General features: G+C 35.7%; 1 protein-coding gene across 3 annotated transcripts in view; it reads right to left on the bottom strand.

The window, feature by feature from the left end:
* Window positions 1–6,721: 6,721 nt before the first annotated feature.
* LOC127711495 (fatty acid-binding protein, adipocyte-like) overlaps window positions 6,722–15,875 on the bottom strand; it is a 101,154-nt gene continuing 92,000 nt past the window's right edge. For 2 of the 3 annotated variants that reach the window (XM_052217569.1, XM_052217568.1), the window contains exons 2-4: window positions 15,437–15,609; window positions 8,414–8,524; window positions 6,722–7,402 (exon numbers count right to left, since the gene is read on the bottom strand). In XM_052217569.1, the coding sequence (XP_052073529.1) occupies window positions 7,352–7,402; window positions 8,414–8,524; window positions 15,437–15,609 (335 nt within the window). In that variant the 3' untranslated portion in view covers window positions 6,722–7,351. The remainder of the gene's footprint in view (window positions 7,403–8,413; window positions 8,525–15,436; window positions 15,610–15,875) is intronic. The other variant, XM_052217570.1, reaches the window with a different exon arrangement.

Genomic DNA, 15,875 nt, shown 5'->3' with positions numbered 1-15,875 from the left:
CAAAAAATAGAACATTTTCTTAATTGCCGCCAATTTATTTTTGTCCCGCGAAATTAACGCAATTTTATAATGGCGGGCTTTAATATCAGTCCCATTGTTGTCTTAAGAAAGTAGCAACAACGTTCGTTTCTAAGGGCTTGCTTTCCGACTGGTAATATCTGAAATGATATAACAGTATGTAAATAGTCAATTGTATTTTTTTCCAAGGAAAAATTAAGTCACTCTGCACTTTCTGATTATATATACTTAAGAAATAATTCATGGGGGCTTGAATTTATACTGATTTTACCACGGGTTGGCCCTTTATGCTAAATATTTTACCACGAGCGACAGCGAGGTTTTGAATATCGGCATAAAGGACCGACCCGTGGTAAAGTCAGTATAAATTCAAGCCCCCATGAATTATTTCGATTCTAATAGGACAAATACGGCAATTCTTTTTGATCGAAGCGGTCTAGGTGAAGGCAAATATTTGCCGTTCCCATAAATAAACGCACTATCAAATTGACCTATCAAATTGACATAAAAGAACGGAGCAAACCGAATTAGTGACATGCTTAAACCAGCTGCTTAAACTATTTACAATACCGTATTTGGATAGGTTTGGATGAATTTAAATGCTAATTTTACTTATTTGTTTTATATGTATAAAACATGGCTCATAACACATGTTTTGTCATCTTTTGTTTACATTTCCTTGTTGTGATGATTTTCGGTTTCACAAGCGTGTATTTTCCCGTAAAATGATTATATTCTTACGTCATCGTTCCATGACGTCGGGTAGCTCATTCATAAAAAAGCATATGACGTGGCAGTACGATCGGAACAGCCCAAACAATATATTCACATTTAACCACGGTTGTGAACTCAAAGCGTTTGAAGAACGTCATGTTAGAATTCTCCAGAGTTTTGTTGGTTATCTTTATTTATACGTATGCATGTTAATTTACCGAATGCAATTTTATCTATTTTTTAATTGTAGGGAAAGGGTTCGGCTATGGCACCAATTATATAGAATGGAAGGGAGTGTTTCAATCCCAAAATATAGGTTCATTCCAGGTAGCAATAGGCTCTGCAAAAGGAATGTCAGATATTTTGATGCCATCTACAACGACAGAAACAAGAGTCACCATTGATATACTGCCAGATTATCATGAAATAAGAGCAGTCGTCACTGCCACGTCAATAACTGGTATGTCAACCACATATCGACAAACTATAATACTAGAATGAGCCATAGAAATGAAATTCGTTTTATTTCTACACATTTTTATTATAGTGAATGGACTTTTTGTCGCTTAACATTTGATTTACAAATTGTATTATATAGTTCCGTCCATAATTTTTTTTTATACAATAAATAGGTATTGCTGCATATTAAATATAATTTTGTTTGGAGTATAACAGGCCAACGTATTCTTCCTTAAGTCTTTAGAAAAGAGGTTCCTGCAACTTAAATGTTATCAGAATAATTTAACCAATACATAGATATAGGAAGATGTGGTATGAGTGCCAATGAGACAACTCTCCATCCAAGTCACAATTATAAAACGTAAGCCATTATAGGTCAAGGTACGGTCTTCAACACGGAGCCTTGGCTCACACCGAACAGCAAGGTATAAAGGGCCACAAAACATTACTAGTGTAAAACCATTCAAACGGGAATACAAACGGTCTAATCTATATATATATAAAACGAGAAACACTTATGAACCACATAAACAAACGAAAATTACTGAACATCAGATTCCTGACTTAGGACAGGTGCAAACAATTGCAGCGGGATTAAACGTTTTAATGGTACCAAACCTTCTCCCTTATCTGAAAAAGTAGTGTAACATCACAACATAGAAAGACACACTATAAAATATCAATTGGCATGGCTTAACTCAATCAAAAAACATGTATATATACTTAACTAGGTCCTTGTTTATGACTATTCAATAACGTATTATCGACATATAATACTGCATTCAATGATTGTTGATCGGAATCTAATTAACTTCCGAGTTTGTTTCCGAAGTTAAGCGGATCGTGAGGTTAATAAACAATCAACACAGATCAACACTTACAGCATTAATTGCTTTATGAGATCCTTGATATTTTTTTTATATTTTTCATGCGTTCCCATTTATCAATTAAATGATTGTTTAACATATTTTAAATGATGTGTTGGTTCAATTTGTTGTTTCAGAATCAGCTATTACTATATATATTTTATCTCCTAGTGCACGTTTATTTACACTTGCGCTATGCAGTAGTCGAATTCTATCGAGAGGTCTTGTAGTTAAGGTCTCGACGAATTAGTGTACAAGAAAGCCAAAAGTCATTTTCAACTATTTTTTTTCAATTTGAAGTTTCATATACTTTAATACATATCAATTGATATATGGTTCATACATAGTTCTCATATAAGAGGTTTCTCAATATCTTACAAACAAATGAAAGAAGATGGTCCTAACTGGACGTGAATTACAGTAACGAGAAAAGAGGGAGCATTCATTTATTTATTTAATAATAATGGCCTAACGACTGTTTACATCCCTTAGAAATGTCTTTTACATAAAAAAAAATATGCACACAGGTTTTGTTTTAAACCAATTTGAGTTGATGACATATTTTATTGGCTTGATATATATCATAAATAATATACAATTAACGATTCAATCAAAACAGAAGCATATCTAATTAATCTACAGTTTTTGAAGAAGAATATGAAATATTTAGACAAAGGACAATCAGTATTCGTACAAGATATGTTGATAAACACGACATCATAACGAATATTTTAGTACATACATGTGAAACAGAGTTGATGTAGAACTTCGGGATAGAAGTGGATAGGAATCTCTTTTAAAACTTATCTATATATAGGCTCAGATCAAAGTTCAAACAAAAACCTGAGCAAACATGAGGTAAAACAAGTCTAGGAGGAAGTGCCTATTTATTTCATTTATGAATACTATCGAAAAACGTGGGGATGAATAAAGAAATAGAAATGTCGTAAACGACATCTTATCTCTTTACCCGTTTGTATTAATAATAAATGTTAATCAAAGTTGCTTTACATGAATATGTACAAAAATGTATACACGTACATGTATTAACTTGAATCAGTTAATATGAAAGAAAATTCAACAGTTGTTGTTCATCAAATCAACTTCGGGTCAAACATTTATTAAATAAACGAAGGTAACACAACGTAATTAGATTACGAAACATTAACCAACACTCAATAAATTGGAACACTTATGTTTAACCACAACAATGCAATGTTGATAGAAATGTGTTACTGAACAAAATCACTGCTCCTTAACGTAGATTTTCGTCCGTTCGTAAGATGTTGAGAAACCTCTATTAGCACTTGCTCAAATAAGTTTAACAGAGGGTTAAGTTATAAATCGACCAGTATTGAGTAAAAGAGCGTGAGAAATCAGATATAACCGCTACCATAAAACGTCTACTGCAGATTCTTTAGAGAACAGTTGATACCATATCAAAACTGCAGCTCAACCAATTTTCGAATTATTGAACAACAAAAAAATGACAAAAATTACGGAATCAGTTTACATCACCTTTTACTGTGTAGATATTGTCCTCTCACTAAAGAACTTAATGATTATGTTCAACGCATCTACCCCATTCAGGCCAGAAAAATTAGAGGCTCCAAGGAGCCTGTGTCGTTCACCTGAAATTTTTTTTTACAATTAATGCATGATATAATGCAACCGTTATACTTTTGCTTTAGTTTCAGAAATATAAGTCAAAAACAGCATGTTTCCCTTATGTTCTATTTTAGCCAAGTCTGCCATGTTGGTTGGCAGGCAGGGTTATCAAACACATTTTTTATACTAGATACACTAATGCTGATTGTGGCCAAGTTTAGATAAATTTGTCTCCGTTGTTTCAGGAGAAGACCTTTGTAAAAGATAACAAAAATGTAGGAAAAATTGTTAAATTTGACTTTAAAGGGCAATAACTCCTTATGGGATCAGTTGACCAAGTTGGTCATTTTGACTTATTTGTAGATCTTACTTTGCTGAACATTATTGCTGTTTACAGTCTATCTCTATCTACAATGATATTCAAGATAATAACCAAAAACTGCAAAATTTCCTTAAAATTACTAATTCAGGGGCAGCAACCCAACAACGGCTTGTCTGATTCGTCTGAGGACTGATAGATCTTAACCTGATGAACATGTTTACCTATTGTCAGATTTGCTCTAAATGCTTAAGTTTCAGAGATATCAGCCAAAATCTGCATTTTACCCCTATGTTCTATTTCTAGCCATGTCGGCCATATTTGTTGGCAGGCGGGGTCATCGGACACATTTTTAAACTAAATATCCTCGTGATGATTGTGACCAAATTTGGTTAAATTTGGCTCAGTAGTTTCAGAGGAGAAGATTTTTATAAAAGTTATCGGACGACGGACGCGACGATAACGGACGACAACGGACGATGGACGCCAAACGATGAGTAAAGCTCACTTGGCCTTTCGGCCAGGTGAGCTAAAAACCATTTTGATAAAATGCAATCTTTCTGCTTTCAAATTGTCAACTTTCCATTACTATGTAGCAACAGTACAGTAGCATCAGCCTTTGAAGAATATATTTCTCGGTTTATACAATATTCCATTTAAGCAGGTTGCTGCTTACAATGCATCTATTGTACCAAGGATTTCAAGTTGTAAAGTTGACAACATACCTTCAAAAGTTTTGTTTTCTTGGTAGACTGTAACGGGAAATCTGTTTTACAAATTGTCATGTTAATGTTTCAATTGTCGTTTACCCAAATTTTGTCCTGCTTCCTCGATATCGAATTTTTCATAATTGATTATTACTAAAATCCCAAAATATTGTTTTCTTATACTACTGAATCGACATTTTATATAGATGTTTTGGGTTAAAGGTTGAATTTTGACCGCAACGTTCTTCAATTTTTTGCTTTATTTGACTTTTCTATTTTTGTATCAGAAGGCCACTCTGGTGAGTCTTGTGTAGCGTACCTGATTATGCGCCTGAAATATTTGATGAGTATTTACTTATCATCGCATTTAAAATTATACTTAGAAATAACAAAATTATTTGACGGTTCCACTGTCCACATTAATACCAGACTGGCCAAACGCAAGATACAATGCAACAATAAGTACATTGTTTACAAGAATAATCTATTTGTTTAAGTACTTTTATACGAAGTATTTGTCAATGGAAGTTAGAGTGTTATTGATAACATAATGTTAAACAATTTTAAACTACTTCAAACTACTTCAAACACGAATCTTCATCGCATGTTTCATTAATTGAAACCTTTGTGTAGCATATTATGAATTTTGTCTAAATTTAAGGTTGCACTTTGTAAATAAAGCGGTTTCACAGATCACGCCTCTTTTGGGAAATTATATATAATATTCATAGATGTTTTGTTTTGTTTACCTACTTGTTCAACGATATGAATTCTATGTTCAACTCATAGAGACGCAACTCGGGAATTTGATCAGTATAAAAACATACGAATAGCGGCCAAATTGAATTGTGAGTAGGACCAAAATCGAAGGGAGGGGTAGTATACAATATTAGTATAAGTTTACATTCTAGGAAGTGTGAGGCATATAAATGTTAAAAATAAGACATACAGTCCTATGTGTTGACCTTTGAAAAAGTGAGAAAAAAAAATAGTAGTGTATGTAAACTTTCCATTCTAGGATATAATTGTTTACGAAACATTATAGTACATGTGGCACAGTGAAGCCGTAAAACGAGTTCCTATGGGAAATTGCATTGTCAATATTTACAGAAGTGCAACCTTGAGTAGGTTTAACTGCATTAACTGAAGATACAGAATTGACCTTACTACATGCTTTCGTATATTACACACTGTTATTAGATCTTTTTGTTAAATTTTGTTTTATCGTTATAAATATGATTTGATATCAATGATTTTACCTAAATATTATTAGTTTTAACATAATTATAGTCACGGTCCTACAATCTGTTGATACCCATAAGTTGATTTTAACACAAAGTCATGTTTTTGTCTGTTAATGACGTCCTTACATTAAAGCCATTTGAAGTTGGATGTGGACTGATTGATATGTTAGTCTTAGATACATGATTATTTTTCAGTTGTTTGTCTTTCAGTGACTGCTTGTACTCTTCTTTCTGTACTTTGTGTCTCTTCTGTTTTGTGCTTTGTATTGATCTGATGAGTAACGAACTTTCAATTAATTTTAAAGTTTGTTTTTGTGTTGTGCTGTTACACCACTGTCCTAGGATAAGGAAGGGTTGTACATAAATCAGGCCGTTTATTTTCTCGTTTGAATTGTTTAATACTTGTCATTTTGGGACCTTTTATAGTTTATACTGGATATAGTTTTTGCGCATTTTTGAAGACCGTATGGTGACCTATAGATTCTATCCTCCAACGTCATTTGGTCTTTATATATTTAAGACAGGATTCCATTTAATTCAAAACTATAATGGAAAAAGAATATTGCGTATCAATTCGTGACACAAAATTCTTACGTACATATGATAAATCCAAAAACAAAGGAACAGCCGTTTCAGTGCTGTTCCTAATTTCAAACCGGAGGTGAAGCCTTAGCATGAAGCACACACTCTCACTTATAATTTTTGCACACTTGCACAAAACACTGGTAATAGTGGAATTAGTTGCCGAAAATGTGCATTGATGAAAACAGAATCAAAATATCGACAAATTCTAGATCATATATTTCGAAAAAAAATTCACAAATACTGCCAAAAAATGAAAAACAACATTTTATAAATTTTATGAGTCCGAAGCGCTTTTCTTGATAACTTTCACTAGGAACGCTAAAAAATTATATTCAATAATGTATAAATTCTCGAATAGCTATATGATCACAACAGACCTAACAACATTTAATGACAATTTTGCCTGAGGTAATTGGAACCTTAAGAAAAGTGCCCGAATTCTCACTACCAGCTTTTTATTGAAAGATCTCATAACGACAGTAAAAATCTAACTTGTATTGCAAAATTATAAAATCATGTAAATCATAGGCGTTAACAAGTGGACAACTGTTTTAGCAAATGAATCTTTAATAAAAAATTAAAAAAAACATAAATAAAAGTATTGTAAAAAATAGAGAAAATAATATCTGTAAGTGGTTTGCGGTCCACGTAACTTATGAGGAATGTTACCATAGTCAATGCTGAACAGCTATAAACAAATAATATAATAAACTAAGAAAAGCTCTGGTGACGAAAAACAAATATTCTTTATCAGTCCTCAACATTCAAATAGATTTAAAATGTAAATAAACCATGTCTGTTGGAACCATCTCTTTGACTCTTGACTTTGTTCTATGTTCTCTTGAAAATTCTTTTCCCTATTACATCACCACGTGATAAAGTCTGAAATGACATTTTGTTAATTCGTTTAGAAGAAGAAAATAGTTGTTTGGTCTATTCATATTTTACAGACTCGGGTAGATTTCGCTTTTGGCAAAGTGTATTGACATTTGTTTGTTGTTTAAGGCTGTACAATGTTATTTTGTCCTTGACTTGCTGTCTCGTTGTCTTATAACCCAAATTTGTGCGCAGAATGTATTTACTTGAAATAACAGAACAGACTGGAATTCTTCTTGGCTAAGTTTTTAAGTAAAAATGGTCTGATGAGGTAAAATATAAAATACAGTGATATGCAAAGATGCAGGTATTAGAAATGACTCTTTTATGTGTTAACGCGATGAAATACGCCTACGAGTTTCTATATTCAAATTCTAGCTAGAACACTACATAAAATAACTTCATACTTTGGCAAAACGTAGTAAATATAGTGATATGTTCAAAAATAAAATAAAAATGATAGGTCACCGAGCATTTTCTTAAGCTGCAGGTAGTGACATAATGACACATTTTGTATGGATTACACAGGAAAAAACATCACCATGTGATTAGAAGCTAAATAAAAGATAGAATTGTAAATAAAATACGAGCAGATAGCTTTCAAAAAAGATAGCCGTACGTTTTTTCGGGCTAAAATATAAAATAGCTAAATTTCATGTAGATTCCTTCAGAAAATGCACTATTTTAGAGTTGCCTCCCCTTAAAATGCCATTCAAACATTAAAAATAAAACTAAAAATAATCTACGCTTGTACAAATATTAATATATATAGGTTAAATTATTATGAATTTGATCTTTGAAATGACAATTCACATTAGTTACATTTTGTATCTGTATTCTTGTATCAAATTTTGCTAACTTGATTGAAAATCTGGACCTTAGGTTCTCTGTTTTTTACATTCCTAGATGGCGAAAGACATGAGTTGATAATAAATATCTACAATGACAACATTCTTATCCCTATACTATACTAGTTTCAGTGTCGTAGTGATAAAAAATTTGAAAAAAAATAATTACCATGACTAGATCTTCTCCCTGTATCACCCTGGTAACCGTAATTGCAGACTTAGTGGTATCATTTGGAGTGGTAAGTGTTGTCCATACGCCATCTGTATATGTTGTCATGCACTGTTTAAAAGATTAATACTTAAGTCAACGAAATATTCAAATTTTAAAGTAAATTTGGATTTTATTAGATAAATACTTACCATCATAAATTCTGAGTGTAACCCCAATTGCGTCATAGGTCAGATGGAAAATCCCGACTAAAAATAAACGTACTCTCACTGGTCCGGACATATACCCCTGTTTGCCCATATTCTCCCATTCAATTTCCTCAAGACAGAAACGTAAGGAAAGGGGATGAAGGGGAGGTGGGTGGGACCTATAATTTATGATGGTAAGTATTTATCTAATAAAATCCAAATTTACTTTAAAATTTGAATATTTTATAGCTATAAATACGTTACCATCATAAATTCTGAGTAACAGAATCTAACGTAAAGCTGAATCCCCTGTAACAGAAGAAACAGGAGGAAAGTTCAATCTTTGTGCTGAAACTATAGGTCCAAGAGAGTATAAACTCTCGGCAAAAGTAGCCATAGATTGGAGGTAATGAGATATAAAAGAGTTCTCATTTCTCCAGAAACCTGCAGACAGTACCTCTTCTAAAGATGCACTGTTAAACAGAGCCCAGGATGTAGAGATACCCCTAACATCATGAGCTTTAACATTAAAACTATTTAAAAGTTCTGCCTTAGAAGAACCATAAGCTAAAGATATGCATTTGCATATCCAAGTAGAAATAGTTTTAACAGAAAGATCTGAGATTCCTTTTTTAATAGGAATAAAGAGTCTTGAGTTAGAAACAGAACGTAAACTACACGTTCTATCCAGATAAATAGAAAGGATTCTTACTGGACATAAAAGTACAGAAATAGAATCACTAGGGAGTGCAGGAATCACGACTGGTTCTGCACCCTTATCTGGAATCTGATTCTTTGCCAAAAAAGCAGGATCCGTTAAAAGAGTAACAGAAGATTTATCCCTGTTAAATCGAAGGCAAGCATCAGAAATAGAGAAGGCATGGATTTCACTCCTTCTCCGGCCAGAAGCCAAAGCTAAAAGAAAACAGCATTTATAGGAAAGAAACCTTAAATCTATTGTTTCTGCTGGTTCAAAAGGAGGAAGTTTTAAAAAGGATAAAACTAGTCCAAGGTCCCACTTAGGAACTAAAGTTTTTTGTCTTGGTCTTTCAAGACTAAAACTACGAACCAAAAGAGAAATATGCTCATTGTTTCCAAAATCTGGGCCACCAGAAATATGAATAGTTCTTGAAATAGCTGATCTATATCCCTTAATAGTAGAGGGACATAATCCTTTGGATTCAAAAAGAAAAACTAGAAAGTCTGCTAATTGTTGTACAGTGACTTGGAAAGGATCAATTTCCCGCTCACTACACCAATCTGAGAAGATTGACCATTTTGCATCATAGACAATGCTAGTGGAGTCTCTGACAGACTTTGTGAGATGCTTGGTTGCTCCTTCAGAAAAACCTCTCTTTCTGAGGCTAACCCTGAGAGAAGCCAGGCGTGTAGATGAAGTTTTTCTGGATTTTGATAAAGAACCTTGCCCTTGATTTGAGACAGAAGGTCTGGTCTCAGAGGTAGAACTAGAGGACAAGCACATGATAGGCGGAGAAGGTCTGGAAACCAAGACTGTTTCGGCCATGCTGGAGCAATAACTATGATCTTGCAATTTTCCCCTGCTATTTTCTGAAGTACTGGGGAGAGAAACCTGAAAGGAGGGAAGGCGTACCCGAACATTCCTTTCCAAGATAGGCTCATTGCGTCTACCGCAAAAGATTTTGGATCTGGAACCGGAGACACAAATGTTAGAAGTTTGTGATTGAGACTGGTCGCAAACAGATCTATCTGAGGTGACCCCCAATGAAGAGTCACAGCTTTGAAAACTACTTGAAGTAGTTCCCACTCCGTGTTTACTGGAGCAAGGGATCTGGATAGAGTGTCGGCTAGAATATTGAGGTGCCCCGCAATATGTCTCACCACTAGATGAACCTGGAGTTGAAAACACAGAAGGAGAATGTCTCTGGCTATCTGATAAAGAGAAGGTGAATGAGTTCCTCCCTGATTCTTGAGATAAGCTACAACTGTTGTGTTGTCCGTGGCCAGAATGACAGACTGATTCTTTAGAGACATTTGGAAATGATTCAGTGCAAACAGAACTGCTTTCATTTCCAATACATTGATATGCTCTTCCAAAAGATCTGGATTCCAGACTCCCGAGATTGTAAGCCCCTCCAGATATGCTCCCCAACCGAGGGTGGAGGCATCTGTGAATAATGTTAGACTGGGAACTTGAGGGGACAGACATAGGCCCCTCATTACATTTTCCCGTACTAACCACCATTGAAGGTGTGGAAATAAAGGCTGAGTGATTGGAATCAATGCTTCCCATTCTTGTGAAGCTGGAATCCATAACTTGTGCAGATAAAACTGAAGCGGACGAATGTGAAGTCGTCCCAATGGAATTACATCTGCCAGAGAGTTCAATAGACCCAGAAGTTGCAAGAATTGACGTGCTGTGACTGATTGAACCGTCAGGAATAAATGTATTTTCTGACATAGTTTTGTAAATTTTTCCTCTGGTGGGAGGACTAGGCCTACACTGGTTAGGAAATGTTCTCCCAGGAAAACAAAGTCTTGAGAAGGAATTATCTCTGACTTTTTCCAAGAGATTAGGAAGCCTAGGGACAGAAAACAATTGATGACCAAATCTGTCTGAACCCTCAATTTGATTGGGCAAAATTCCTTGAGAAGGGAATCGTCCAGGTAGGAATGAATCTGAATAGACAGGGAATGTAGGTGAGCTATAGCTGCCTGCATGATTTTGGTAAAAGCCAAAGGGGCTGTAGACAGGCCAAAAGGGAGAGCCTTGAACTGGAAAACTTTGTTGTTCCAAACGAAGCGAAGGTATTTCCTGTAAGTATGGGAAATGGGAATGTGGAAATAAGCATCTGAAAGATCCAGAGAAGTAGTCCACATTCCTGGAAGGATTGAAGCCCTGATTGATCTGTTGGTTTCCATTTTGAAATGGGGAACAATAAGAAAGTTGTTCAGAATAGATAGGTCTATGACCGGCCTCATTCCTCCAGTCTTCTTTGGAACCAGAAAAAGACGGGAATAAAATCCCGGAGACAGAGTTAAGAGCGACACCTCCTCTATTGCAGATTTTTGTAACATTGTGTCCACTTCTACTGATAGAAGTTGATACTTGACTGGGTCTTGAGTATGAGACAAACTTATTGGAACTGCAGACAGAGGAGGTGGGTTCTTGAACTGAAGTGTTAATCCCCCTCGAATTATTGACAGCACATAACAGTCTGAGGTAATTTTCTTCCACTGATTTAGGAAAAAACTTAACCTCCCCCCTACTGGTATTGATTTTTGAGGAACTTGTTGTAAATTTTCCCCTGGGGAAGCTGTCAATAACGTACGAGGGGGCAAGAACCTAGGTACTAGACCCAGGTTTCTTGGGACCCTTAAAACCACCAGAAGGCTTACCTGAGCTTTTTCCGGAGTTATTGGGTTTGTTCTGCGGTTTGCCGTAGTTATTCTTCCTTTTCTTAGCAGAAGAAGGAGGACCACCTGAAGCAGAAGTACTAGTAGAACTAGATGTAGCATTAACCGACCTCTTGCCATTAGTAACTTGTACACTAACTTTGACTGGAGGAGGGTTTTTGCTGAGTTCCTCTTGAACCCGCTGTAAGGGTAAACCAAACATCTTGTCAGTAAGTGGAGATTTCAGTAAAGAATCTTTCAAAGGCTCAGCGACAGAAATGTTTTCGAGAAACTCTGCTCTTTTAGATAGGGTGCAATTAGCAATAGAACCCATTAAAAGCAACTGAGATGAACCTAGAGCTTTATCCAGTTGAAGTAAGAAGGATCGTACTTCTGCTGGAACAACCGAATCTTCGCTGTTAAGCAAATGTCCGGTTGCAGCTAGAAAATGTTCGGCTGTGCCAAGAACTTGAGAAGCACTACGAAGGAGATTCTCAGTCTTTGACCAAACAGGTTGAGTGAGACGAAGACCATCTACTGGCTTTTTTCCCAATAAAGATGACATAGATTTGTCACAACTGGGAACAAGTCTACCCAGTGAAGAATCAAAGATATCAAAATCCTTGTACTTAACCTGATCAGAAAAGGATGACATTCCAAATCCAGAGATATTGTTATTAGCAACCTTTTCACTAGCAGAATTAGCGATACCTTCATTAATAAATTGTAAAGCAAATGCCATATGGCCAGATTCAGGAAAAGAATTGTGAGAAGTCACAGTATCCTGAGAAATACCACAGGAAGCTTCAAAAGTTGAAGAAGGTTTCTTCGGCTTGGAAGGAGAGGCAAAAGGGATATGTGCTTCATCCCTCATCAAGGTATACACCTTATCCCTAAGATCCTTCAAGGATGGAGGATCCTCAGTCTCCTTGGTGGGAGGTTGTTGAGCTGACTTAAAAGAAGAAGGCTCAGGGGCCGTCTTCGATACCTTGGGAGAAGAAGAACTTTCAACATCCTCATCATTGAGGAAAGCCCTTTCATGACTCCCAGGGGAAACAGAAAGCTCGTCATCCTCCCTCTCATCACATTCTACAGACTTAGCTGGAGAAGGTTGATGAGAAGAAACTCTATTCTTCAGTAGAGACATACGACTGGATAGAGTACTAAATTCAGCCTTGAAAGACTCACCAAAGTCCAAAAGTAACTTCTGAAAACCATCCAAAGATGATGCATGATCAGAAACCTGAGTACCATGAGAAGAGCTAGAAGATTGAGCTCGAGAGTCAGGTACGGTGGTAGAAGGAGCTACTGCAGGAGTCAAAGATACTGCTACGGGTGGAGCAGGAGCTAAAGGTGGTGCAGTAGCTACCCCAGAAGGGGGACCATAGAAATTGTCCCTATAAGGCCAAAAACCAGGTTGGTTTGGCATAAACCCACCATAAGGGTAAGACTGTGGCCAAGGTGGCTGAGACCATGAGGGTAAAGGTTGTGTGCCCGAGTTGGGAAGCATATACCCACAATAGGATAATGGGGGTCTAGAACCTGGCAAGTTCAAGCCCATAGCTGTACCTGGGACAGAACTAATAGTACCCGCTGAATTAACAGGCCTAGATAAAGTATGAGTCACCGAAGTTGACGTAGGTACCCCCCCAAAATGCATGGCCGAACCTTGTGAAAGGGTCGGATAGGTAGCATTACCAGACACCGTTGTCGAAACTCCGGTCAATGTACTGGTAGTTTGGGGGGGACTTAAAGGTAGTGACCCATCTAAGAGATAGTCCGAACCAGGAATACTTACGTACGGACTATTCAAATTAAAGTCCATAATAAAATTTACTTTAGTCAAAAAAAACACAAATAATTTGTTTAGAAATTAAAACTAAACAAGGGAATAAATTTCCAATAAAATACACAATATATGAAAAGCAATTAAGCTATTCAAAAAAACTTTACAAACAACTAAACACTTCTCTGTTGAATCTGTAAAAATGTGCACGTGTGACCGATGTCGCAGATGGAAATTGAATGGGAGAATATGGGCAAACAGGGGTATATGTCCGGACCAGTGAGAGTACGTTTATTTTTAGTCGGGATTTTCCATCTGACCTATGACGCAATTGGGGTTACACTCAGAATTTATGATGGTAACGTATTTATAGCTATAAAAATGAGTATGTGAGATAATTGATTTATTACATGTATTACGGTAATACTTTGTGAGTAAATTTAAGAATGATTTTTCAAGTATGTAATCACGTCTTATAACCACTCGTGTCGAAAAGGGACCGTTTGACTGTGCGGATGGATAAAAACCAAGTCAAGTTGATATGTTTAAACATTTCCATATAAGCGGAAGGTTTGGCTAACCATAAAACCAGACTCAATCACAATTTGTTCTTGAAATATCCTGTACCAAGTCAGGATATGGCAGTTGTTATCAAATAATTCGTTTCTATGTATGTTGGTGTCTATTTTTGTTGCACTTCGGTATTTCTGTTGCTCAGTTGTTTTCCTCTTATAGTTGATGTGTTTCCCTCGGTTTTAGTTTGTTACCCAACTTTTGTTTTCTCTCAATCGATTAATGACTTTTGAACAGCGGTACACTAATGTTGCATTTATTCATAGTGAAGTTACTTGGGATGTTTAATTAGAAACCAGCAGGTGTGTTATATGCTTTATGGACGCATTATGCTTGGAGCTAATTTTATTGATGGATGTCCGTTCACTTTGGGTGACCGAAATGTATTCAAACACAGCCATGATGTTTCAGATTTGCGCATACGAAGTCATGCATCATTGAAATGAGGACACTGACTCCACAATACACGGTGAGTCCCATACATGCGGAAGGATTGTCGTTACTTAACTTTAACCAGGTTAAACCCTTTATTGCTATCAAAAAGTTCATGTACCAAGTCGAGACAATCGTATTTAAGAATCGAAAAAACTAAATCAGTTTGATTTGTCTATTGTTTGTACAGTTTCATGTAGTGGTTGACATCCTTGTCTTGTGGTTTTCCTGTGAACAGTTGTCTCGTGGGTATTCTTACTATATTTGTTTATTTAATTTATCTTGAAATTTAGTTCATTGTTTTCTCTTCGTACAGATGCAGACAACATCCACTTGGACAATAGTAGTTTTATATCTAGGCAACAGTTTTTTTTTTAAAGATGTTCGATATTCAGGCAAAAGTATTTACCAACGTTTAATATCTAGGCAACTGTTTTTTTTAGCGATGTTCAATATTGCGATATTCAATCTTTAAGCAACATATTTTCCCTCTTTTCAATATTTAAGCAACAGTTTTTTTTGCTAAATTTTCAATATTTAGGCAAAATTATTTTACAGATATTCAATATTAAGGCAACACTATTTGACCGATATTGAATATTTAGGCAACAGCGTTTGACTGATATTGAATATTTTGGCAAAATTATTTGACCGATGTTCAAAATTTACCTTTCCATCTCTACCATCCTCAGTTTTTTTGTCAACCTCGGCATCTAATAGGAAATCTTCCTCTTTTTTCTTTGGACCGGCTTCTATTGTTAAACTTATTTTTCTTCCATCAATGGTAATAGTGTGAACTGGTGAAAACTGAGCAGCAATTTTTCTCAATGGAAAACCTATTTCTAAAACCAAATAGATTTTTCTTGAAGTAAAATAATAATAAAATAAAACATGGGCAATCATGGAATTGCCCCTTCTTCTTTGCGGTATCCGCATTATTACCCTGGTCAGTTGAAGTCAGGATCAGTAATTTTTCCTATAGGACTAAACACATGAGCTTTTAATAGAATCTATATGTGTGGACCTTGATGATAAGCTCCATTCTCTCCTCAACCAAACATTCGACCCCTATAGCAGCATTCCAAACTAATATCCCTCCCCTTTATAA

Source organism: Mytilus californianus, unplaced genomic scaffold, assembly GCF_021869535.1.
Source record: "Mytilus californianus isolate M0D057914Y unplaced genomic scaffold, xbMytCali1.0.p SCAF_8, whole genome shotgun sequence".
Classification (NCBI taxonomy): Eukaryota; Metazoa; Mollusca; class Bivalvia; order Mytilida; family Mytilidae; genus Mytilus; species Mytilus californianus.
This window is presented reverse-complemented; position numbering and strand designations above follow the sequence as displayed.